The sequence below is a fragment of the Dipodomys ordii genome, unplaced genomic scaffold (assembly GCF_000151885.1).
Source record: "Dipodomys ordii isolate 6190 unplaced genomic scaffold, Dord_2.0 Scaffold46, whole genome shotgun sequence".
Lineage (NCBI taxonomy): Eukaryota > Metazoa > Chordata > Mammalia > Rodentia > Heteromyidae > Dipodomys > Dipodomys ordii.
Window position 1 is genome coordinate 3,312,233 of NW_012267262.1, and position 27,937 is coordinate 3,340,169.

The window sequence follows — 27,937 nt, forward strand, 5'->3', positions numbered from 1 at the left end:
ATTTGTATAACAGACAATGCAATATGTGGAAGGGAAAAGGAATCACAGAAACAGCAGGACAATGAATGAACCACAGCAGCATTGACACTCACTTGAGTTCCAACATAGGTTGGATATGAACATTACAACTTGGAGGGGGGATAGGGATGGGTTAGGGGGAGATAAAGAAAAATGGGGTTACAATGATTAAAAACAAATGTACTAATTGCCTTACTTATGTCACTATAACCCCCTGCTCATTACCTTTTCAATAAAATTTAAAATAAATTAGAACATTTAAAAACCCTATATTAGCCATAAATAACATTGAGATTAGGACATCAATGGTCTCTCTCTATTCTCTTACTTTATATCAAAAGCTAGAAATACTTTAACTTACTGAGAAAGACATGTCAAATTCTGAAATAAGCCAGAGCTACACTATCAAAGCAGCAAATGAGTAACCAGAATAGGTTGACTGCATAGCTTTAGTGGTCTTGAAGACAAGAAGTTTCAAAATTCTTTTAAACAACAGCTCAATCCAGAACAGTGCCTTCTCTTCAGTTCAGAGAAGGCTGAAAGAGGATGAAAGGTGTAGAAGAAAAGTTTAAGCCAGCAGAGGTTGCTTATTGAATAAAAAAGCCATCTTCATAACATAAAAGTTCAAGGTGAAACTACAGCAAGTTATCCAGAAGATCTAATTGAAAGAAGTGATGATATTGGCTATATGAAAGGTATATGGAACAACTTTCTACTCATTTAGAAATCTAAGATATTGATAGCCAAAGCAGAGAAGGCAAAGCCTGGCTTCAAAGCTTCAAAGACATTATGATTTGGTAGGTGCTATTGCTGCTGGCAACTTTCAGTGGAAAAACCAGTGCTCATTATTCTGAAAATTCTCTGGTTTATTGATTGATTGATTGATTTTAATCATTCAGTGTGTTTACTTGTAGATTTATAGGCACATTCTAGTTACCACAAATTAGGAAAACCCACAGCCTATGTTTCTTTGGCTCTGGCTTACTTCACTTAATATAATATTTTCCAACTCTTTCCATTTCCTTATGAATGTTACAGTATCATTCTTTCTGATGGAATAATAGAATTCCATTCTGTATCTATGTCTATCTATACCATATTCTCTTGATCCATTCATCCACTGAGGGACCCCCAAAAGTAAGCCTTCAAAAACTCAGCAACCCAATCACTAAATTGGCTAAAGACTTACAGAGAGACTTCTCAGAGGAAGAAAAGAATGGCTAATAGACACATGAAGAAGTGTTCAACATCTCTGGCCAAGAAATGAATACAAATCAAAACAGCACTGACATTCCACTTCAGTCCAGTTAGAATGGTCATTATCAGGAAAACTTAACAATCACAAATGTTGGCAGGGGTATGGCCAAAAGGGAACTCTATTATACTCTTGGCGGGCATATAAACTTGTTTAACCACTCTGGAAAGCAGTATGGAGGTTCCTTAAAAGACTAAACATAGAACTTTTCTATAACCCAGCAATCCCATTCCGAGGCATTTATCCAATGAACCACTACAGCCACCAGCACAACCATGTTCATTGAAGCATTGTTTATCATAGCGAATATGTAATTTTTTAACATGATAAATGGAAGAAGGTGATTTTCCCCATCTGTTTTGTCAAATATAGTTCCAACTTCAAGTCATTGCCCTAAACTAAACTCAACTAGAAACTTAAAGATAAGAACATTCATTGTTTACATTTAAAAGAAATTGTATCAAAACTTTAAGAAAAGCATTCCTAGTTCGTAATGTAAGAACTTACTTAGCTTTTAAAATTTGCATTCATTCTCCAAAGGAGAAGAGGTGGAGCAATGTCTCCTTTAATACTAGAGAAAGTTACTTTCTCTCAAGTTTGTACTTACCTTTAAACTTTCTCCCTTTTGTCATTAACAAAGGCCAACAGACTCCAAAATTCCCAATTTTTGTTTAACAAATGGTGTTTTCAATCCTTTATAGCAGTTGATTCTTTAAACAAAATACTTCTTAGCTGACTTGATCAACTTTTAAGTTTCTCTCCTTTCCACTGGACTCTGATTCTTGGCCCATCCTGAGTTCTAGCCAATAGAAACAAGTAGAACATGTGCTTCAGAGATTTTTCTGACTCTTGATTACTTTTTCTCTATTAAAAATTACCTTTTGGGGGCTGAGAATGTGGCTTAGTGGTAGAGTACTTGCTTAGCATGCATGAAGCCCTGGGTTCAATTTTTCAATACCACACAAACAGAAAAAGCTGGAAGTCGTACTGTGGTTCAAGTGATAGAATGCTAGCCTTGAGCAAAAGAAGCTCAGGGACAGTGCCCAGGCCCTGAGTTCAAGCCCCAGAACTGGCAAAAAAAAAAAAAAGAAAAAATCCCTTTTTTTTTGCCTGACAATTCAAATGTTTGCAAATCTGGTTAGAATACTTTCTACTTTAAGAATGCCCTTCCCAGTAATAATCTTTATGGGAAAAAATCATTAACAGATTTTTCTATAGTTTTGTAATACATTTCAATATATAGTATTTTTTTCAACTTTGATAACACCTTAAAATAATGTTGAGTTGCTGACTATTTTCTATTTTTCATTAGCACTGTTGCTTGCATACATTAATTGTACAAGGGGAGTTTGTTTCATTATGACAGTTTCACGTGTGTGTGTGTGTGTGTGTGTGTGTGTGTGTGTGTGTGTGTGTGTGTACCCCGGTAAGACTCAATGGAGGCTTCCCATTGGAATAATCCAAAGTATAAAATAGTTCTTATATACAACATTCATAAAAATTAACCTGCCGTGTATAAATTGTGATTTCTTTTTACCAAAGAGAATATTACACTTCCTTTAAAACAAATGATCAGGTTTAATGATGATGAAGCAAAGAAGCTATCATTAATTTCTTTTTTTTTCTTTTTGGCTTCTTTTTTTTTTATTGTGAAAATACCATACAGAGGGGTTACAATTACATGGGCAAGATAATGAGTATGTTTCTTATCAAGCATTGTAGCCTCCTCTTTTTTTCCCCTTCCCATTCCTTCCCATTCTTCCCCCCCCCAAGCCAGTCTTCCCCCCCCCACACACCAAAGTTGTAAAGTTCGTTTCGGCATAACAACTTGTACACTCATTGTTGCAATGGGTCCACCTGTATCCCTATTTAAACGATTTGTTTTTCCCCTTCCCCTCCACAAATTATACCAACATCAAATACAGTGAAAGCAGGGGTTATATTGTGGGGGAGGGACATACAAAGCAACAAAGAAATCATCTTATAAATGTGTTATAAACAATCGCATGAGAGAAAAAAAACATTTGAATATATATCTTAGGGTTCATTTCCCTAACATCACATTATCTGACCTTTTCTGTAAATCTTTGAATGATAAAATCTAAAAGGGGGATAAAGATATCTAAACCAGTACTAAAATCAACAGTCAAAAAAGTAAATATTCTGAAAAGTTTTAGAAAACAGAAAAGAGATGAGATACAGTTGATAGGAACATAAGAGCAGAGGACACTAAAGGCCAAATCACATGTAAGAGAAAGAAAATGTACACAAAGATAATGGTGACTGAAAAGAGGTTTGAGAGACAAGGACAATCTTGAATAGTAAACTCAACCCAAGAGTATGGGCAGGTAAAAGTTTGTCAGACTAATTTAGAAATAATGCAAACAACTTGGCTAAGTATTAATTGTACTTCATATTTCTCCAAGTTAACTCTAAATAGTACTATTAGATTTCAACTTTAAACTTTAATTGTAGTAGGAATTTTGGCACATGATACTTGTAGAGGAGTTTGAGAGAAGAGAAACAAAACTGGCCCAATCACTCTCTTCCCCACCAAAGGACCAGAGGCTAAGAAACCTACAAATTCCCATACTAATTCATACTCCATATGCTTCCTCAAAAAAAAGTTTCCTTCTATATTTGGCCTATGTGTATAGTCAAACAATAATGGTTATTATTAACTTTGAATTGGTAAACGAAAACTGTAAAAACCATAAGTCTGAAACTTTCTGGTATCTCTTTGTATTATCTTGTAGGTGTACTATATTCTCTCACGGTGTCCTTTTGGCATAGAAGATGGAAAGAAAAAGTTTGGGATTGAAAGACTACTAACTTCGAACACATACTCATCTGCGTATCCACTACACGATGTAAGTACAATGTTGACTTGGAAATGTGAAGCTCATTACCTCTCTTACTTGCAGAGATTTCCTTGTTGAAGAAAAGAACTGTCCACTTGTTCTCCTTTTTCTTACATTTTCATGAGGAGAAAATTCCCAGACTTTCTGATTCTGAGTTCAGAGTTCCAGCAGCCTATAGTAAAACAGAGCTAATGTTTTAGGCACTGAGGTTGCAAATGGAAATTTCTTTTCAAAAATTGCTTTATTTGTATCTGAGTTTTCTTTAAAGTGTATTTCCTAAGGGTGTATTTTGAAACTAGCAGTCACATTTTAAAAGATGTATATCATAGTATTTGAGGATTTCTATGTGATCCATTAAGTCTCTTCTCATTAAGATTTTTAAACAGTATTTTTATTATTATCAATTAGTCATACAAAGGGATTTTATTTTGATATATGTGCATTCAATATACTTTGATCAAATTCACCCTTCTGTCCTCCTTTATTCCCTACCCTCCTGCCAAAACCATTTTCAACAAGCTCCATTGTTCCATTTTCATACCTGAATATAACATATTTGACCATATACATATTGTTCATTAAGATTTGAAGATGTAAAAGATTGACATTACATATATCATTCTTCAGATATGTACCTGCTTTCAGTTATATGGAAGACATTCTGCTAGACCACTATTGATGCACACTCATGAATTCCAGCTCAAAGACTGTGAAAGAATTTCCTAAAGATAAAGTATGTGTACCACTGCACTCAGAGCTATATCATTTTTGAGACAGGGTCTGAGCACATAGCTCAAGATGGCCTGAAACTCAATTCTCCTGCCTCTGCTTCATAAATGCTGGAATTTCAGACATGCAATACCACGCCTATCTCAGGAGAAATTTTCTTTGAGGCTGACATCATGAATATTGAGCCTTGTATGTTCTTCAGAGAAGTGATGTTTTATTAAAGTGCTGCACTCTTTTGAATCAGTCTCAAAAATAACTTGGCAACAAAGACTTTTGCCTAGCTTCTGAGGTAAACCTACTCATTTGGACAGTCAGTGAATGAATTTTACCAGCTGCCAGGAATTAAAAAAATCACATGGCAAGAAATATATAAACTACTTTAAGATCATCTGTCCTTTGAGTCTTTTTCTTTTTTTCTTCCACATTTGCAAAAGATCTTTTCTTCATGAGAAAAATCAGTCTTCAGCAATATAGAACAAACACATATGATGGTTGAAACAAGTGGTAGAAATCAGTGGGCCATTAAGTTATTGTGGGTTTTTCTTTAATTTCAAAAGGCTATGCAAAGCTAGGCATTGATGGCTCACATCTGTAATCCTAGCTTCTCAGGAAACTGAGATCTGAGGATGACAGTTTAAAGGAAGGTGGGCAGGAAAGTCCTAGAGACTCTTTTCTCCAATTAACTACCAAAAAACCTGGAAGTAGAACTGTGATCAAGTGGTAGAGTGCTGGTTTTTAACAAAAAGAAGCTTAGAGACAGCTCCCAGGCCTGAGTTCAAGCCCCAGGACTAGCACCAAATACATACATACATACATACATACATACATACATACTTATAAGAGGGCTATACTTTAATGGGTCCATCTAAGTGTCCACTGCATTTATTTATTTGTTTGTTGTGTTAGTCCTGGGCTTGAGCTCAGGGTCAGTGAGGGACAGATCAGGGCTTTCTTCCTATAGTATTTTGATTTGCATCAGTCACTTTATTTAGCGTGGGGTTTAATTTTTCCATGTAAAAAATGAATGCTTTGGTTTTTTTCTAAAGTCCTAGCCAGTTAAGTAGTGATGTGAATCTACATATATGAGGTTTTAAGTAAAGGAAAAAAAAGTGCCTCCTGGGTGAAAAGTATGGCTTAATTAAGTACAGCAAAAATCCCAAAGCTATCTTGCATTTATGGATAAGCAAATGTAGTGAATAAACCAGTCTAATGATACATTATTGATTTTAGTAAATCATAAACTATCAATGAATAGAAGATACAAATCTAAAAGTGAAAGGAAGAATTAGCTTGTCCACTAACCTTTAAGAAAATAGCCTTAAAAAAAAGAACATAGCCTTCATTTACTGCACACTTGTCTTTTGCTTTATCGTTTATTACTGTCTTGGATATGTATAGGGCCAGTACTGGAAGCCATCAGAAAATCGTTGCAATGAAAGGTATATACTTCACAAGCACTGGGCTCGGTTTTCCCTTTTTTATAAGGAGCAACCTTTAGAGTTGATTAGGTAAGTTTCTTTTCCCAGGATCCCATCAGGTAAAACTTGATGCTGTGATTTTTATCACAATGAGGGAATATCTATTATTTTGATTACCAATTTCACTCATTATATTTATGGCTTCTGTGTTTCATATATCAAAGAAGAATGTACCTGCCAAACCTTGTCATGAATAATATGTAAAGCATCATGGTTAAGGTCTAGAAATTAGGCAGGCAAAATTCAAATCCAAATTCTGCCTCAAGAAATCTGTACAGATTTGGTTAGTATTTAACAAGTATGAGCCTCCCCCATTAATTGGACATATTAATAGTTCTTTCCTTTGATGTATTTGATAATTCATAAGATAGCAAAGTACACTTTTGTTGAACTATGAGAGAAATTTTTGTGAAATGATAGAAAAGGATTTTGTATGAATTATAGCCTTCTCAAGAGATTTTGTGTTTTGGAAAGGCAGACATGTAGAGGGATGATAAATTCAGACAAGACTGAAGTTAGAGAAGTAAAGACGCTGTTAAAATTGTCTAGTAATAAGTGGTTGAAAATCTGGTTGAAAATCTTATTCAAGGTACTGATGACAAGAAGATAGTTCAGATTAGAAAACTATTCTTATGATTGAGTTTAATGGATGTAATATGTGACTGAAGATAGACAATAAAGGGAAACAGAATTACTTGAGATGTTTGAAAAGAGATTTAGATTTGTAGATTACAATTTAATATTGTTTTCATAAAATTACAGAATATTCTGTTAGAACCCCAAGTGGACTACATCTCTCTATCTAGGGCATGATGAAAAAGCTCACCAAATTGGAAAATTAGGAGGAGCATTAATAATAAGAGGAGGGGGTCTCAATCACTTAAGCCAACATGTGTCAATCAGTTAAGCCAACAAGAACAAAATCTGGTTTTCCAAGGCAAAGAAAGAGTGTTTTCACACTCTTAAAGGGAAGATTTGGTTGAAAAGAAAAAAGATACACTTGTTTGTGAAACTTGAATGTTTATACTAAGGATTCTGGATTTTCTTAATTCTCTGTGAAGTAAGAACTGAGTTGTATATTTTACAGAATTGCTGTTAAGTAGTTATTTTAGTCTGCAATTCTTCAAGTGTCCCTCAGAGATCCAAACTTGAGGAAAGATGGAAATTTATGGAGTTGTCAGAATACCTTTTTTTTTTCAAATTGAGGTATATAGAAAATTCAGATTATGACCGCAATTTTGATTTGTTAAATCAATGGCTAGAAATTGCAGTAAAAAGTGTTTTAAACACTTAAAATTTAGAAAATGTTAAAATTACAGTATTATTTAAATTTTAAGTTCCATTCGAGTGACTTCCTTATTTTATGTACTCGTTTAATTATCCCTACACCTATATTTACAATATGCAATAAGCATGGTCCTATGTTTTATAATGTGGAAAGTAGCATTTAGACAGTTGAGTAATTTTACCAAAATTATATGGCTAGAAAGCAATGATGCCCAAATGAGAAAACATGCCAGTCTGAATACAAAACCAGGCTCTCTGCGCTATAACATTCCTTCAGCCTCTCTTTTTCATTCTTTTCCACAGGAATTATTTTGGAGAAAAAATTGGTATCTACTTTGTCTTTCTTGGATTTTACACAGAAATGCTATTCATTGCAGCTCTAGTTGGATTAGCTTGTTTTGTTTATGGCTTATTTTCAATGGAAGCTAACCAAAGCAGGTAAGTAACAAGTGAGTTGCTAAAAAATGAGATATAGCTTCATCTTATGCTATCTGAAACTCATGAATGCCAAGGCATTTGTCTAAAAATGTTTCCTTATGAAAGTAAGTGGTGGGTAACTCAGATAGCAACTATCCCTCATCCAGTGCTATAGAAAACTCTGTTTGTAATAATGAGCCCTAAGGAGTTTATTCCATATGTATGAGTTGATCCAGAAAATGCTGCTTTATTGACACTTTGTCATATGCAGTTGTTCTATTAGAAATAGCTTGTTTTCTCTACACATCACTTTTAACATGATTTCATGTTTTCTGGGTAGCACTGAAATCTGTGATCCTAACATTGGAGGGCAGATAATCATGTGTCCACTCTGTGATAAAATGTGTGATTATTGGAGACTGAATACCACCTGTTCAGCTTCGAAGGTAGGCCTAATGAATGCATGGCAGTATTATAACTTGGAATTTCTTGCCTTTTTTGTTGTTTTTTATACCAAATGATCTTTGTGATGTTGTTCTTCCCTTTACAGTTATCCCATTTATTTGATAATGAGTCAACAGTGTTTTTCGCAATATTCATGGGCATTTGGGGTGAGTACACAGTCCCAGAAGAAAGCGCTTCCTCCACACTACACATTGGATGGCTTGGTCATACAACATTTACAGATGGCATTTCTTACATATCAAAGGTGATGAGAGTGTTGTTTCTTTGTCATCACCAGTATATTGATAGAGTCGTGGCCCTGGGTTCTTTGGTTGAAAGGGCTGTAGGCATAAGGGATGTGTTCAATTATATGTTGAATATGTGAATAATCTGTATATGGATTTGATTTTTCTTTTGTTTCATTAGCATACAGTAATTGTGCAGAGAGTATTATTGTGTCTTTTTGTGTATATATAGTGGTACTGGGGACTCATTAAACTCGAAGCCTTGAGCTCTTGCTTGGCTTTTGCACTCAAGGTTGGCACCCTATCACTTCAGCCACCCCTACACTTTCTGAGTTATTTTTTATGTATCTAAAAGATGAACTCTTATATAGGCTCGATCTGTAAGGCCCAAATCTGTTCTAGAACAGACCTGAATTGTTATTCTTACAGACTCATGTAAGCACAAGAAATCTAGAGAAATCACAGGGATACATTTGGTTTTATTTTATTATCTCTTATCTTTCTTTATCTTTTTAATAGTTTTTTTATATGATTTACTTATGTAGTTTAAGGCTAGCCCTAAACTCATTATGCAGCCAAGTCTGTCCTTAGCCTCTTAAGTGCTGAGATTACAGTAGTGTGCCACTACTCCTGGCTCCCCTTTTTTTTGCTATTTTTACCATCAATTTCTCTCACACTTCATGTATGATAGCCATTTTTAGTTCTGTTTCAGAATTACAACCATTAAGACAGGAGAAGTACAACTGTTTAGTTGCACTAAAAGTTTTATCAATATGTATAAATATCTAGTCTATTATATACTCATAGTAACCAACTGTTACTTTTGAATTTTGAATTTTGTCCATTTAATGCTAACAAAGCAACAAATACTAAATTACTACTTAATTTTACAAACTTTTGAAACTTTATTATCTCTACTAATTATGTGTCAACTCTATACAGACGTAAAGAAATGAATGCTAACATTAAAAACTGGTAATTCCGTCATCAACCAGTTTCAGAATAGCTAACTCTAAAAACTGATCCACCTTTCGACAAAAATGACAAAAGTGGGAGAAAAATCATTTTCTTAGTATGTTTATTTCTCCATCTCTTGATGATAATTTCTTTTGTGTACTTGTTCTTCTGTAGTCACATTATTTTTGGAGTTTTGGAAACAGCGACAGGCCAGACTAGAATATGAATGGGATCTGGTGGACTTCGAAGAGGAACAACAGCAGCTACAGCTGAGACCTGAATTTGAAGCCATGTGCAAACACAGGAAAATAAACCCCGTGACCAAGGTACACTGAGAGACTGAGATAGATAGGCAGCTCAGTCAACACTGCTGTAGGCTGCCTCCAACATGTAAATTGTAAAATTTGCTTGTTTCTAATATGTGTACTCATATCCATACAATGTTTAAATATGTGACAATGTTTAAATACAAATAGAAAACTATGAGGAATTTGTGGATAGATCTATTAACCAACACTATTTCTTATTCACAATTATTTTTTATTCATAATCCTTTACCTTGCTGACACTAGATCATTTTAAAGCAAATCCAAAGTATCATAACATGAAGTAGGAGGTTCTAATACTAGGTGAGATAAAGGGAAATGGGAAAGCTATGTTCTCGGCTTTGTCTATTTTAGACACGAAAAAGTACTAAGTTAATATATAAAAATTAAAGTGGTTGTATTTACAGAGTGGACTTACAAGTGAATGTTTTATTAGGCACCAGGTCTAATAAAAACCTTATTCTTCCAATAGGGTTATTTAATTGATCATAATGAGAAAGTCTTTACCTCAATGCCTATAGGGATAGGACTAGAAAGGACTATAAATTTTAGCATCCTTGCATAGCAAACTGGCAATCTGTTCATGACTGAGTCATTTAATTTCTTGTACCTCATTTTATTCTGTTAAGCATAAAAGATATTTTCCCTCAATATACAGCATTTTGGTTACATATTCAATAACCACCTAGTAATCCATAATATCTCTTTAGTTTTATCTGCTACTATTAAAAACCAAACACAGTCTTTTCTTGTTGTCAGTCGTGGGCTTGAACTCAGGGCCTGGGTGTTGTCCCTGAGATCTTTGGCTCAAGGATAGAGTTTTACCACTTTGAGCCACAGTGCCACTTCCTGTTTTCTGGTGGTTAATTGGAGATAAGAGTCTCACAGACTTTCCTGCCTAGGCTAGCTTTGAACTGTGATCCTCAGATTTCAGCCTTCTGAGTAGCTAGGATTACAGGTATGAGCCACCAGTGCCAATTTCGAACACAATCTTTCTAGAAAAATATCCTCCCCTTCTTGGACACTATTGTACTATATGACTCAAAATTCTCAGTTTAAGCATACACTGATCATTTATTAGATTTTACATATTATTACAAAAATTTCAGCAAACGAATAATGTAGAAAAAGCACCTTAGAAACTATATCACTAGGGCTGGGAAGGTGGCTCAGTGGTAGAGTGCTTGCCATGCATGTACGAGGTCCAGATTCGATTCCTCAGCACCACATAAGCAGAAAAAGCCAGAAGTGGTGCTATGGCTCAAGTGGTAGAGCTCTAGCCTTGAGCTGAAGAGCTGAGGGACAGCGCCCAGGCCCAGAATGCAGGCCCAATGACTGACAAAAAAAAAAAAAGTACATCACTAATTTGGGTATTAGTTTGAAATTATGGAATAGAATTGGTAGAATAATGACATGGTGTTCATAAAGCAGAAGCAATCCTAGTGGTTTTGCCAAAAACTTTGGAGGTGGGGAGAAGGGAAGATGCATTCACTGTTTACCTTCAGAATTAGTTGAGTTTCACTGTCAACCATTCACCTCTCTTGGCAATGATAGGTTTGAGATGCTCTTTGGTGTTTAAGCACCACTTTGGCCTCTGTGCTTGCAATACACACAGGTGTGAATATAAACATGGTTGCATACACATGAACTCAGTAAACACACACGTACACATTCACAGATCCCTTAAAATGTGAAATCTTCTATTTTATAGAATTACTTGATTTACCTCTTTCCTGACCACCATTTTTAACTGTAGCCTTCATTAGTAAAATCTAAATATCTTTTGATGAGTCTCAGAACATTAGCTGATATAATTAATATAATTATAGAATTGTAATTATATAATTAACATCTTCCATTAATGACTATAAAGATAATGGGAATGGAATGTGATCTGCTGACTTATGTGGAAGATAGAGTTTGTCTCATAAATACAAAGGGCACATCTAATTTAGTATCATGTAGAACAATTAGAGAGCCACACTACTTATTTCAATACAATTTCAAACTCACTTTAGCAAGATTGGCCAAGATTTGACTTTCTTCTCTCTGTCAGGATATAAATAGCACTACACCTGCCAATCAGGAAACAATCATTGCACCTATTTTGTCTCTTACCATGTGGAGAATCATTTAGGAGGCCTAAGATTTTTACTTAAGGGAAGGGCCATTGCTAGAATGCAACTCTCCCTGTGATGTATAGGGAACTCTTCATGGGAGGTTTCTTCTTTAACTGTGCCCTAGTATTTTTGATGCTTACAGTCCCAAATATGCAGACAGATTTTGATTTTTTTTCTGTTATGTCTTCAATATTACAGGAAGTAGAGCCTCATATGCCACTGTACACTCGAACCCCATGGTATATGTTATCAGGAGCCACAGTGACACTCTGGGTATGTCTTTAAAACTTTTTATTTCCTTAGCAGGCAATCATGTAGATCATGTCAACAATTTTATCTATAATGGCTCTGGGATCTCATCTGCTCTTTTTACATTCACTACAACTCTTATACCAAGTATACTTTAATTTACAACAATCTTCCATGATTGAATTTTGGGGACTGATCTAAGGGAAGAGAGATGCTTTATCTTACAACCTGTTTTTGTACATCTCACAACATTTCATGAAGTGATAACAAGAAACAAGGATAGAACAACAAATTTATTCTGATTGCCGATTGTGGTTAGCTTTATAAATATAAACAATATAAATTTATCTTCACTTACTATATATGTACAAAATGAATAAGCAACTCAGCTAATGTATTTTATTTTATTGCTAAATAAATACAATGTTCCATTTTTGTTTTTGTTTTCTTTTTATTTGTTTATTTTTTCAGTGCTGGAGTTTCAACATAGCTTCACACATGCTAGGCAGCTACTCTACCCGCTGTGCTACACAGGCAGCATTTCTTCTTTTTACTTGAAGAATTTAGTTAATGTCTTTCCTGGTGAATTTGTCAGTGTTTGTCCATGTTTTTTAGCTAATAGATTTCTCCATCACCATAATCTCCAAAGCCTCTTAACAACTAGCATTAACTTTAGGAAAATAAATGCTGTTAAATTTTCAGGAGTTAATTGTGTAAACGATAAACAAATTGTTGGCTATTATTTAAATTTCACATGTTCCATGTGGTATGGTATATCTTGTAGCATTTCTTGAAAAGATTATTATTTTCAAACCTTAAAAGAATTAGCAACAATGTGTTTCCTTAGATCCATAACAACCTTGAAAAGAAACTGTGGAATAAAAAAACGGGGATGATTTTAACTTTAGGTTGATTTTTAACTTTAGGATGATTTTGCAACCAGGAAATACATAAAAATTATGCAGATGTTATATATAACTAGAATATGACAGCAAATTTGTGTGTCAATGAGCAGGATATATATTGGGTTTTGTGGCTACATAATCCCAACTCATAATTGTCTTTAGTTTTCTATAAGGCTTTTAAGATGAAATGTGTACACACACACACACACATACACACACAACTTTAGAGCCAGGTAACGAAAAGGAAGGCCTTGGACAGAATTTGGCCTGTGACTCTTCTGCAAATTCCTACTAAAATATGAGCAATGAACATGTTTTCTTGCTGTATATTTATCCAGTTGTTAACCAAATGATTTTTCCTTAAGTCCTTTGTTTTCTTTCCTGCTGTGTGTGTAGGAGAGGCTGACTCAATTTACTTTCCATATGAGAGCCCTTAGATGTTGTAATGTTGTAATGCTTTAGATACATATACACAGAGACCAGAGTGACTAATTCTTTTTCTCCCTTCCCCAGATGGCCCTGGTTCTCAGCAGTATGGTATCTGTGATTGTGTACCGCCTGTCACTCTTTGCTATATTTGCTACTTTCATGGAAAGTGAAGATTCTCTACAGCATGTCAAACGTTTCTTTACTCCCCAGCTAGCCACATCACTTACTGGATCATGCTTGAATTTCATAGTCATCATGATCTTGAATTTCTTTTATGAAAAGATATCTGCCTGGATTACAAAAATGGGTAAGCTGGTCAAATCGTTGTATAATCTGAAAATAAGTCCCTACGAATGGCATAGCATCCATTTTGGTTCACTTCCCAGGGATTCCATTTGCTAAGGGCATATTTGAAGGCTGCTTTGTTCTACAGGTAAACCCGGCCCTGGCCTCTCAAAATCCCCTGAGAACTACACTTAAGCCTGCCACACAGGAAGCAGGAATAACTGATAGAAGGAATTAAGACTTGTCAGATGATTTTGAGTATTTTTGTCCTAAACCTCCCTTGATGGAATCCTGAGCAAACTTCTCACTATACTAAACACACAGACAAACTGTTCATGTATATACAGTTCCTAGAAGGCATTTCGTTTCTGAAACTATCATGAGAAAATAAGAAAATAAGCTCCTCCTAAATAAATCTAAAATTGAATATCTTGCTCTTCAGTGAGCATCCTTTACAATCTGCATGCTTGTCTTGTTAAAGTATTCAGCCTTCCCCTAAGGGAACTGAAGTGGTCACAGGTGTAGTGAAACACTGGATCAAAGGGTGCAGGGCACAGTTGCTTCTGTTCTTGTCAGAGACTCAGTCCAAGGCCCCTCTCCTGGAAGTGCTCATCCTAGGATCTCACAACCTATTTGTCAACCTCAGACTTTATACTGATACCATGTGCCATAGGCAAAAAAGCTCTGGAATAAACACTGCCAGGTAACTTTCCTTATACACTGTCATCACATTTTGAGTTCTCGCTCAATTTTACTTCTTTCCTGTGCTATTATTAAGAAAAGAAATTGTGTTTAAAAGCAACTGAAACGTCACAGTTTTCTTCAAGTGAGAAAAATCACTGGAGTTCAGATTATGTATATTTTAGGAGGAATGCCACTGAAGTTCACTTGAGGATCAATCTATGTCTTTGATTTGCTATTTCAATATTTCCAAAAGTAACATGGATTTTATTGGATCAGCTATGCTATTGGGAGATTATCAGCTCAGAAAAACGTGTTCCCTTACTGCATTGTGCTTCACAGTGCCCTTATGGACATAAAGAGAATTTGTATCAAATCCCTGGGATTGATTAAATGACAAATAATAATCATATATTTTAAATCAAGGAAAGGGAAAATGCATACTATTTCTGCCAGTATTTGTCATCACATTATTTTCAAAGTTAACATAACTTTTAATTCATGAGAGGGGAATGCAGCTAAGTTGGAAATCACCTCAATTCTTGATGTATGCTTATCTTGTATAAAGCTGATTGAAAATGCATAAAGGAGAATAAATATGTTTATGGGGTGTTATTGGGATGATCAATCAAAAGGTTCTTCAGTCCTCTAGAGATTTGAGTTGTGAATGCTGTCTGTGGCAGGGTAAGCCCCTGCCCCAAAGAAGTAATCTACCTTCTAAATGTGATAATGTCTGATTCTTAAGCTTTTCCAGTGATTAACAGTAACACAGAATGTCTTAAGAGAATGCTATATATAAATCCAGTTATTCAATATTGTTCTGTATGGCAGAGTAGGAACATTTCTATGAATTTTCAAAATGATATGCTCAGATTTCCACTTTTGCTACAAAAGCACCAGATTTTTTAAAAAATGCATTAAAATGTGATTTTTTTTTACTTATCAGAAATTCCTCGAACTTACCAGGAGTATGAGAGCAGCCTTACCTTGAAAATGTTCCTGTTTCAGTTTGTAAATTATTACTCGTCCTGCTTCTATGTCGCTTTCTTTAAAGGAAAGCTTGTGGGCTATCCTGAAAAATACACATACATGTTTAACGAGTGGAGAAGTGAGGAGGTAAGAATTCTTTTGAGATTTGAGGACTATGACTTTAGTATCTCAGTGTTAACTAGGATGTTAATGGCACTAACTCAGATGTTATCAACTTAAATAAAAACCTACCTGTAATCAAACCTACTGACTGGTCCACACATGAGACGTATTGTCTGTTAGACTTACGCAACAGAAACAGACTTTCCATCTGTTTCTTTGGGGCAAGAATCTATTATATTGTTAACAAATGCAAGCATTGAGAAGGCTTAGCAGAGTGAAAGGAATGGAGGGGACAAATCAGATTAAAATATAATCTATGCCCATGTGAAATATCATTGAGAAAACTTTTTGCACATATAATATACACTAAAAAGTGAGAGACAGGTTCTGTTTTACTTGGGGGGGGGTGATGAATTCCAGCAGGAGGAGACAGGACCAAGGAAGATGGGGATTATGGTCAAAATACTTTATAAACATGGATGAAAATAGAATAATGAAACCTGTTGAAACTGCTCTAAGAAGAAGGGACTGTATTGAGGGAGAGTAGAGACTGGGGTTACATTGTATTCATACTTGAAAATATCACAATAAAGTCACCTTGTACAAAATTATATATGAATAAAAATGTTAATATAAAGACTACATAGATACTATACTTTTATTATAAAATATGTACTATGCAATAAGTAAGGTATTTTTTTTTTGGGTCCGGTCGTGGGGCCTGAACTCTGGGCCTGGGAGCTGTCCCTCAGTTCTTCAGCTCAAGGCTAGCGCTCTACCACTTGAGCCACAGCACCACTTCCGGCTTTTTTCTTTTTGCTTATGTGGTGCTGAGGAATCGAACCCAGGGCCTCTGGCATGCAAGGCAAGCTCTCTACCACTGAGCCAAGTTCCCAACCCCAAGTAAGGTATTTATTATAGAAAGCTTCCTTCAGAGGATTAGTGATAATGTTCTGGGGGAAAGGTTCCATGTGGACTATAGAGTGAGAGAGATCATTGGTTTCCAAACCTGTCTATACACCCAAATCAAGGGGAGAATAAACCAATATCCAACCCTAACCTGGATGTCAAGATCCAAGGCGTTCTAAGAACAAGAACCAAAAATGGATGTTTTTTTTTTACACTGATAGACCAAGTATAACTTTCCTGGTGTCTCAGAAAGCATGAAAGTAAATACCTGTTTATTGCTATGACATATTTTCCAACTAGTGTATTATACACTCTCAAAACTATAATCTCTGATTTAGAGTTTTAATTGCAAAATTTTATTTCATCATTTGCTTTTATTTTTCTCTCCTTTTTGTTCTGTCCAACTAGTGTGATCCTGGTGGCTGTCTTGTAGAATTGACCACACAGTTGACCATCATAATGATTGGGAGACAGGTGTTTGGAAACATTAATGAAGCCATTTACCCGTACGTATGACTTAGACAAGTTTAAGTAACTGAGAAAATGCCTCTAGAACTAGATGGATTTTTTTCCATTATTATGGTGTCTTTGTTAGAAAATGTTTAACCCAACAAAAGGAAAGCATGTCTTAAAGTAATCTAGGACTTCATTTTATTTACTTATTTAATTCCATAGCTACCAAAATCTTCTCAAATCTCATTTCCAAATGACAAACAATTTAACAACAGAGTGAAGAGACTGATTGTAGAATGGAATGAAATGTTTTCCAGTTAGTCATCTTATGGAGATTTTTTTTTCTTTTTTGTCAGTCATGGGGCTTGAACTCTGGGCCTGGGCGTTGTCCCTCAGCTATTGAACTCAAGGCTAGCACTCTACCATTTGAGCCATCGCACCACTTATGGTTTTCTGAGTGGTTTATTGGAGACAAGAGTCTCACAGACTTTCCTGCCTGGGCTCGCTTTGAATCATGATCCTCAGATCTCAGCCTCCTGAGTAGCTAGGATTACTGGCATGAGCCACCAGTGCCTGGCTGGAGATTTTTTTTTTAATGTTTAAAGAACTCAAACAATTAAAACCAAGGGTAGCCATAGAAGCTTGTAATTGTATCTTCTCATAAAGCCAGAGGCAGAAGGATGGTGGCTTTCTACAATAGCAACTTTCAAATGATCGCTGAGTAAATAAGCAAATAGATTTCTCTGAACAGAGTGAGAATTATTTTGCTTTGAACTCAAGGCCTCATGCTGGCCTTGGAAGGCACTCTGCTACTTGGTCTACACCTCCATCTCATTTTTATTTTATTATTTTTTGAATAAGGTCTCATATTTATTCATGGGCCAGAATAGACTTTGTTCCTCCTCTTTGTACTTCTAGTATAGCTGGCTTTACAGTTATGGTTGAGATGGTGGTCTCAAAAACTGTCTATATGGGTTGGGAAGGTGGCTCAGTACTGGTAGAGTGCTTGTCTCACATGCATGAGGCCCTGGGTTCCTTAGCACCACATAAACAAAAAGAGCCAGAAGTGGCACTGTGGCTCAGTAGCAAAGCGCTAGCCTTGAGCTGAAGAGCTGAGGGACAGCGCCCAGGCCCAGAGTTCAAGCCCCATGACTGGCAAAAACAAAAACAAATACAAAAAAACCCCAAACCTATCTACCAGGCTAGCCTTATACTACAATTATCACCATCTTTTCCTCCTGAGTAGCTAGGATAACAGGAATAAGCCGCAATACTAGGCTTGTCTTGATTTATTAGTCTTCCTAAAGAAACTCTTGATCTCCACATGTGGTAAAAGGAACATGAGACTTTGATTTGATGTCATACATGTCTTTGCTCTGAAGCCTTAAATTGTTTAAACTCCTTTTCTGCCATTAATACACTGGGTCTCTGATCTCTGTAACACTGTTTCACATAGTTTTATTTTTCCAACAGCTTGGCTTTTAATTGGTGGAGGCGTCGAAAAGCTAGGACCAACTCTGAGAAACTGTACAGTCGCTGGGAGCAGGATCATGACCTCCAAACTTTTGGACATCTTGGGTTATTTTATGAGTACTTGGAAACAGGTAATTTCCAACCACTGGTCTGAAACATATGATCAATCTGAACACAGTAAAGGATTTCTAAAGCTCTGACCTTAGAAAATACCTTATTCCACAACCTTTGATTTTCTTTGCATACAGAGAGAGAGAGAAGAGAGAGAAAGAGAGCCATTTGAAGTGTGAAAATGAATCAGTCTTCGAATAGCGTAGATTGTGAAGATAGAGAAATGTAGTCAGGGCTGAGAAGGTGGCTCAGGGGTAGACTGCTTGCCTTGCATGCCTGAGGCCCTGGGTTCGATTCTCCAACACCAAGTAAGCAAAAAGAAAAAAGCCGGAAGTGGCGCTGTGGCTCAAGTGGTAGAGCACTAGCCTTGAGCTGAAGAGCTAAGGGACAGCGCCCAGGCCCAGAGTTGAGGCCCCACGACCGGACCCAAAAAAATATTTAAAAAAAGAAAGCGAGAAATGTAGTCAGCATGAAACAAATGTACATACCAATACAAATGTAGTCACAACAAAACCTAAATTTAGTACCTAAAGAAAGAATAGTTTATTTTTTTCTTTGAAGAAGCAATCTCCAAAGGCATACACAAAAATAACTGAGGCATAATTACATATTCTAGCAGAGAAATAAATTTCTCTGCCTCTTTTGGTGAGGAGGACATGGATCAGAAGACAAGAGAAGTAGATTTGGGCCAGCATAGCTAGATGCCCTTCCAATGCAGAATCAATAGAAGGTGGTCAGAATGCCCGCCCCTCCTCCATCCAGTGGCGTCTTGGTTTTGTCTCTCTACAGTTATCCAGTTTGGATTCGTCACATTGTTTGTGGCCTCTTTTCCTTTGGCTCCTCTCCTTGCCCTCATAAACAACATTGTAGAGATCCGAGTGGACGCCTGGAAGCTTACGACTCAGTACAGGAGACCAGTCGCTGCCAAAGCTCACAGCATCGGTGTCTGGCAAGACATTCTTCATGCAATGGCTGTGCTTTCTGTTGCAACCAATGTGAGTAAACCCATTGCTGTGGACCGACTTGCATCTTGTGTTTTCCAGGGGATGGGAGCATATGAAAAAGGCTTCTCTCAAGTGTATGCATACAGGTTTCATCACTTTATAGTCCAGTTGCTTACATTCACCAACTAATAGAGAAATCTATGACACCCCACTTTTACAAACAGAAATATGTGAAATCATTCATTACAGTTCTATGACAGTGTCACATAGGACAGAGATAGACAATAAGTGATTGATAAAAATATTGAACTAGCTGATGATTGGCTCTCTATAAATGTGTATTCTACATTTACTTAGGTATATAGAACATTTTTATTGCATTTTTAATTTTGTAGGTCATGGGACTTAGATAGGGCCTGGGCACTGTCCCTAACCTTTGTGCTCACGGCTGCCACTTTACCACTTTAAGCCACAGCTCTATTGCCAGGTTTTTTGTGATTGGAAATAGACTTTCCTGCCCAGGCTGGCTTTGAACCACAAGCCTCAGATCTCAGGTTCCTGAGTAGATAGGATTACAGGTATAAGCTACCAGTGCCTTGCTTAGAACATTAATTTTAAATGATATGAATATATAATTCCCAGGAAAGGAACTTTACATTTATTTATGTTTATTTACTTTATATTCACTTAAATTTTTAATTAAGGCTCTAAGATTATCAGAAAAGAAAAAAATGTAACCACTCAACATTGTCTAATAGCACTTCTAATAAGTTTCATGGAACCAACCAAGATGCCCCTCAGTACATGAATGGATCAAGAAAATGTAGCATGTATATACAATGGAATTCTATGCCTCCATCAGAAAGAATGACATTGCCCCATTTGTTAGGAAATGGAAAGACTTGGAAAAAAATAAATTAAGTGAAGTAAGCCAGGCCCAAAGAAACATAGGTCCCATGGTTTCCTTTACCTGCAATAACTCTTATATGTCTAGGACAAGCAGAAAAGGTCAAAAGCTATGTATATATGACCAGATAAGATGATACTAAGAGAAATGAGCCCCAAGATAGGGACACAGAGATTTCATCTTTCTTGCTGTTGTTTTTAAGGTACTTATAACTGTACTATGTGATTTTTTTTGTTTCTTTGATATGTTCTTCCCCCATGGTATAAACCCTGTTTTCACTATATTTGAGTCCAGTTCCTTGCATCTCGTATTTACATGTCTCTAATTTGGGGAGGGGAAGGAAAATAACAAAATGCTGAAATAAGGATACATGATGACCCATTGTAGCAATGAGATGTACAAGACACTGGAAAACCAACTTTACAACTTGGCAGGGGGAGGTAGGAGTTGGGGGAAATAGGAAGGGAAGGGCTAGTAGGGGAAAAACAAAGGAGGGTGTAACAATGCTCTATATCTTACTCCTGTAACTGTAAACCCTCTCTATATTATCTTTACAATAATATATATATATATTATTAAAAAAGAAGAAACATAATTGAAATAATAGTAATTTTAATTAACATGAGAACTGATAGGTATGAGCTGAAACAGTAGTTACAGAAAAACCAAAAACTGTTAAATGCTTTTAAAGCATTTAAAGGAAGACTGGAAAAATACAAACAAAGCATATAGCTTAAGACATGTTACAAAGTATTTTTAAAAAGGAGGAGAGAGAGAAGAAATTATAATATAACCATAAATAAATTAGAAAATAAACAATAAGACATACAAGTTCTAGGCAAGTCAGTAGTTAATTTGTGAAAAAGATATAAAAAAAGCTTACACTTGAAAAAAATATGAGAGACTACTTTGGATATATTTTTTTATTTCTTGAAATAGTTTTTAAATAAAATAAAGCAGTCATACTTATTCAGTGAGTAATAAAAACCCTGAATGAACTTATTCAGTGAGTAATAAAAACCCTGAATGAACTAGCTACAGAAGTAATCATTGAGGCTTAAAAAAAATCTGTTAACAAAACCTAGATGTCAGAGCCAAATGTTTTTAAACTGATTGAACTAACCTAAAAGATATGTTACTTATATGTTTCAGAGCTTAGGACAGAATACAAAATAACATCTCATGAATCATATTCTGAAATTGATTGTACTAAACTTAACTATAAGAAGTTATTAGTACATAGTCTTCTGTGTGTCATTCCCTTCTCTTCTACCTCCTGTGACATACTCCTACAAGTTCTCTCTCTTTCTCTCTCCTTCTCTCTCTCTCTCTCTCTCTCTCTCTCTCTTTCTCTCTCTCACACACAAACACACACACACACACACACACACACACACCTTTGCTTTTGGAATTGTCAAAAATATTTCATTAAGAACAACAGAGCTGTGCTATGAATCTATCAAAAAAGTAAGAAGTAGAAGGCAAGACATAGGGGAAAGAGCCATACATGGAGGATCCAGTTTCAATTTAGCTACTTCGTGGCTATAAACATTTGGAATCTTAATTCCACATTATTTATCAACCAGTTTGTGATTTAGACCAAAAGAAACATCTTGTTATGATCTGTAATAGTTTTTTTTATCATTTTGTTTTTACATGACTCATGAGCTTGAGAGACAACATGTATTACATATTTTAAAAATTATTTTTATTACCATATGTTAATTTTCTGTGGTGATGGTTTTGTTGTGCTGTTTTCATACATATATGTAATGCACTTCAATTGTGTTCACTCCTTTCTTATTCTCACCTCCAAGTTCCCATTTGTTTAAATTTCTTACAAAACCTCTTGAATATTTGTATGTCCTTTATGTATGTATAAATGTACTCCATACATCTGACCATTTTGAAGCAAGATTAACTGTCATCTGTCTTTTGCTTTTCTTTCAGGCTTTTATTGTTGCATTTACATCGGACATCATTCCTCGTTTAGTTTACTATTATGCCTACTCTCAGAACACCACACAGCCTTTGAGTGGCTATGTCAACAACAGCCTGTCAATATTTCTGATAGCTGACTTTCCAAACCATAGTATGCCTTTGGATAATAATCGTGACTTCACCACTTGCAGGTTTCTTTTTGCCTATGTTTTAAACTTTCCTTTTAAATGTATTTTAATTATCAATTTTATATCTATTTTAATCAAATTTTATACCTTTATACTATAAATTATTTACTTGAGGCAACAAAAATCTTGGATAATTTGCATCATTACTTTATGCCTTATATGATTCTTGTTTTTAAAGGTAGCATGTGCAAAAGTAAGAAATCATATTGAGTGTAAATTGCTGCTTATTTTCTTATGGTTTTCAAGCAGATGACTCACCAACAAATGTTCCTTGGTTTCAAGTTGTGACATTTATCCATCACACAGCCAGATTATGTTCATATGCACTTAATTTACCTAGATTTGGTTGTGTATACTCAGCAAAGAGATTGAATGAGAAGGGGGAATAACAAAGTTATAATGGAATCCCTTTAAATAATACCATTCAGTTTCAGTGGGATTTTTTTCTGTGTAGAGAATGTGAAAGAAGATATGTGAACCACTCTGTACACATTCAATGTATCATATACTGTGAGCATATTAGTAGTGTAGAACTTAAAGATTGGTAAGTCATAGATAGATAGGTTGAATCATGAGATCGATCATAGGTAAGTAGATACATAGAACGATAGAACGATAGAACGATAGATAGATAGATAGATAGATAGATAGATAGATAGATAGATAGATAGATAGATAGATGAATCTTAACCTTAACTTAAAGTTTTAACTTATTTCTATTTGGGAGATTCTTTTTTATTATCTTTCTTTTTTTAAATAAGATTTTTTTATTGTGAAAATACTGTACAGGCGGGTTACAGTTACATGGGCAAGGTAATGAGTACATTTCTTATCAAGCAGTGTTGCCTCCTCCTTTGTTTTTCCCCTACCATCTCTTCCCTCCCATCACCACAATTACACTCCACACTCCCAGCCTAAATTGTGAAGTTCATTTTTCAACAAAGCGTCTTGTACATCTCATTGTTGCAATGGGTCAACCTGTATCCCTATTTAAACAATTGGTTTTTTCCCTTCCCCATCCCATTTTTTGGGGGATTCTTACAAAGAGAAAAATATTGTGATATAGGAAGACAAAACCATTGTTATATTACATTATTGGATATAGAATAATCTTAGCATATTTTTCAGAGTGCAAGTACAACTATCATATTTCTTTTTCATAATCTTGTTTATCATTTATAAGTAGTTGTTCAAAGGGGTTTCAGTTCAACATATTAGTTTGTGAATACAATGCAACTCATTCAGTGTCACCTCTTCCATGATTCCTCTTCATCTCTTCCAATCTCACCCATTCCCTCAATTTACCTGATTCCATTTTCATATGTACATTTAATGTTATGACTACATTTGCCCACCCTTAATTTTAAACTACTATCAGAATTCTTGAGATCATCACTTTCTGGGACTAGGTTTTGAAAGATAGAAGGATCTAATTACTTTAAATAGCATAGAATGAGATTTTTTTTAAAAAAAATGTTGAGAATGAACAAATGTAAGAAAGGCAGTATGAAAAAGGGAGAATGTAGTGTCGGCATATCCAAGAGGAAATAGAGCTTCAAAAAATAGAAATGGTGAACCACATCAAGTCCTATTAGTAACACAGGAAGAGGATGCCCCTTATTTAATAACAGAATACAATTGATGTTGGTCAGAGAAGGGTGGAACTACGTGTGTGGAAGGTTAGGAAGAGAGGAAGAGGGAATGGCAAGGTTGGTTAACTCACTTGAGAAGCTTGTTTTAAAGGACAAGAGAGACATTTTACTGGTTTATGTTCTGTGAGAGATAAACTGCAGGGAAGTAGCATATGTCTGTGCTTTTATATAATAAAGAAAATGTTTTAAGTTATCAATTACCTCCCAATGACCTAATTTTGTTGTTAGTGAAAAGCAAGGAAGAAGGTGAGGTTAAGGAGAAAATAAAGAATTGATGACAGGTCTTTACTTGAAGTTATAGTTAATTACTCCATTTGTTTCCAATTTCCAGGTATAGAGATTACAGGAATCCTCCTGATCATGAACATAAATATGCTCATAGTATGCAGTTTTGGCATGTCCTTGCTGCCAAGATGACCTTCATTATAGTTATGGAAGTAAGTACTCTTCACTTGCCTTCCAGCTCCTCTCTTCTACCTTTAGGCAGAGGTCCTGTTTATCAGAAAGTTAGTATTATGTCTTTGTATAGATGTATACATACTTATGTATGTGTGTATACATCTATACAAATATGTGTATGTTGTGTATGTTTGGGTTTCTGTTATCCTTTACAAATCTATTATTAGATTTTTCAAGTGGGAGCAGGGATGAAGAATGTATTTAGTAACCGTGTTCCATCAGAATTATTGAACTACATTTTAATTACATATTAAAAAGCGAGAGTTTGTATGAAAACTGTAGGTCAGGAATTATATATCTACTTGATTGCTATTAGATATCTGTGGTCAAACACAGCTTATCAAAATGAGTAAAACAGTTTATAAGGATTTCTTATTCTAACCGTGTCTCCACTTTTCCTTTACATTTTCTCTAGCACATTGCATTTCTAGTTAAATTTTTGTTGGCCTGGATGATACCTGATGTACCGAAAGACGTTGTAGAGAAAATCAAACAAGAAAAGTTAATGACTGTCAAGATTCTACATGACTTTGAGCTCAAGAAATTGAAAGAGAAGTGGGCACTTAATCATAATATATATGCCAAGCATGTCATGATGGAGGAGAGCAAAGTCCAGCTGGCTAAATCAACCATCTAACCAGCCGAGTGAGCAAGCAGAGGCTTGCTAGTGTCCTATCTCTGTATTCTCTGGGTTTAGGGCTAGAGGCCAGAAGCCATGTATGTAATTTACCTGTTCTGTTCTTTTTTTACTCAAAAAATTTTATATGCCTTTATAGAGGCCAATTTTGTGATGCTGGAAGAGTACCGCTTGTGTGCATCATCTTCTGGGCCCTCCCCAGGTATTGCTTTCTGGGGTCCTGTGAATGATAGTCAGAAGTGCATGTGGAATTGGAGCCTGGGAAATCATGTTGCAGTTTAGAATGAACCTGGGCCTTGAGTATTCCCTTCCCTTTCCAGTGCATCTGTACATTAGTGTGTTCTTCTGTGGAGTGACATATCTCTTTCCCATCAAGATTTGAAAGAGAGAGAGAGAGGGGGAGGGAGTAAGGGAGTGATGGGCCTATGGAGTCATGTGATGCTGCCCTTTAAAAATGTATAAATGGAAAACCAAAATCAGATGATGTAAGGAGACTTGTGTATTAAAGAATATTGGGTAAATAATAAAGCAGGAGTCTGTTCCTAGAGTTGTCTGGTATAAGCAAAGCTACAGTAGAAGTTCAGATCAACCTTCCAGAAGTCAACATAGACTAAATGAGAGTCAATAAATGATAAACAAGTTAACATTTTGTTGGTAGTAGTTAAGACTGTGGATCATCTTATCTGACAGCAGCAATAATGAAGGTATTAAGTAACTTTAAGCTTTCAGGTAAATTAAAGTTATAGAGAAGTAAATACATTTTCTTAGTTGTTAAGGCAAGACAGTGATCGTAATTAATTTATTTTAATCTATAAAATTATTGAACTTAGAAAAATCACTTTTCTGGAATGTCTATTTTGTATCATGAAGCATTTTTGAGCATTAGCTTTTGTATAAATTAGGTACAGATTGTTTATGAAATGTGATCTCTTTGTTTTAATGCAACTTTCAAACTTTTTCATAAGTTTACCTCCTTTTTTATTGATGTATCTATCACTTTCCAAAATATTCAGTGCCTTGCTTGTATGCCTTTGACACCTGAGAAATGGTATTGTCTGTTCATTTGACATGATGTAACATTTTTAATGTAAGCTTGCCTTAGAGAAACTGCCAGTGTAATAAGAACCAGAAATTAACACCCAAAAATAATCAGCAAAGGAATAATAATGTGGTAATTATTAATTCCAAATTTAGTACCTTATCCATGAACACAAATTCTCATTTTTTGATCACTTAGCAAAATATATACAATTATTTATATAGAAGTAATATAGGTATGTCTGCATTACATGTAATCAATACAGTGAGAAATGCAACCCAGTTATAGTAATCTTTGAATATTTACTTACAAATTACTATTTAGTTTCAAAGGAGCAGGGATTTTTATCATCATACACATGCAAAGAAAGTTCATAATGTATCATCATCTATGTTAGTAAATTCTTACAGCATTGGCAATACTAAATGTAAAACAGATGGTATTAAATACCATTTAATTACATTTAATTAAATATAAATTAAAGCAATTAGGGCCAGGGATTATGAATTTTAGAGTACCTTGAGACAGTTACCCCAGTAATGGCAGTATTAGTTTGTCATCCACTGGGTAGACTGTATGAATATATTTGAGTAATTTGAAATAATCTTGTAATTCAAAGGTATTTCCTATATAGTAGAGATATACTTTTGCTTAGGAAAACTGTAATTACCATGAAATATCTGCGCTTCTGTTGTGTATGGAGAATAGCAGAAGAAAAAATTGTTCTTAGATAAGTAATACTTTTAATTGATGGATACTTTTCTTTTAAAACATAATTGAAATACTTTGTATTCACCTTACAATTTCTTACTGAGTACTTTCTCCTTGCTTCATAGATTTTTACAATGAAACACTGGTATCATATCCCTCAAGGTTTACTAGATTTGTCTCATCCATATACACCCACTGATTATGAAGGAAGGACCAAGTTAAGAGCATCTGACCAACTGAAAAAAGTTAGCATTTATTTACAAACATGGCAGTTGTTTTTATCTTCCATTTAAGTACATGATTATTGTTTCCAGGGACATTCCAGGAAATATTTGAGATCTTACATAAAATAAAAATGTTAAGTACCCAAACACATTCAACTCTTTCCAAATGTCCTCAGTAATCCCTGCTTTCAACAGTCTTTCTTTGCATCCAAGCAACTCAGTTGTAGATGTATTTTAGAGGGAATGTCCTAATTAAATGAAAGGCTGTTTGACTGTAACTTCATCTTATGACTCCTGAATTGGATGTTCTTCCTTCAGAAAAAGCATTAAGTTAGTGGTCAAAAGAAGAGGAAGAGGAAAAGGAAACAAACAGAGGAGGAAGGAAAAAAGTCTGTTTTTATACCTGTGGTCGGTTTCACTGAGAGGCAGATTACTGGATTATGTGGAGGAGTGGCAGGAAAGGCAGATCTCCTCCCAGTGCCATCTAATGACCCTGACAGAAACCAGAGAA

The 27,937-nt window shown here is 35.3% G+C and overlaps 1 protein-coding gene across 2 annotated transcripts in view; it reads left to right on the forward strand.

Annotated features, from left to right (window-relative positions):
• Ano5 (anoctamin 5) overlaps positions 1 to 26,620 on the forward strand; it is a 48,808-nt gene extending 22,188 nt beyond the window's left edge. For both annotated transcript variants that reach the window (XM_013019678.1, XM_013019677.1), the window contains 15 exons: positions 4,030 to 4,143; positions 6,262 to 6,371; positions 7,932 to 8,066; positions 8,386 to 8,491; positions 8,596 to 8,656; positions 9,866 to 10,017; positions 12,336 to 12,410; positions 13,805 to 14,027; positions 15,633 to 15,802; positions 17,096 to 17,193; positions 18,614 to 18,744; positions 19,514 to 19,719; positions 22,526 to 22,707; positions 24,688 to 24,793; positions 25,231 to 26,620. In XM_013019678.1, the coding sequence (XP_012875132.1) occupies positions 4,030 to 4,143; positions 6,262 to 6,371; positions 7,932 to 8,066; positions 8,386 to 8,491; positions 8,596 to 8,656; positions 9,866 to 10,017; positions 12,336 to 12,410; positions 13,805 to 14,027; positions 15,633 to 15,802; positions 17,096 to 17,193; positions 18,614 to 18,744; positions 19,514 to 19,719; positions 22,526 to 22,707; positions 24,688 to 24,793; positions 25,231 to 25,452 (2,091 nt within the window). In that variant the 3' untranslated portion in view covers positions 25,453 to 26,620. The remainder of the gene's footprint in view (positions 1 to 4,029; positions 4,144 to 6,261; positions 6,372 to 7,931; positions 8,067 to 8,385; positions 8,492 to 8,595; positions 8,657 to 9,865; positions 10,018 to 12,335; positions 12,411 to 13,804; positions 14,028 to 15,632; positions 15,803 to 17,095; positions 17,194 to 18,613; positions 18,745 to 19,513; positions 19,720 to 22,525; positions 22,708 to 24,687; positions 24,794 to 25,230) is intronic.
• The last annotated feature ends 1,317 nt before the right edge of the window (positions 26,621 to 27,937 follow it).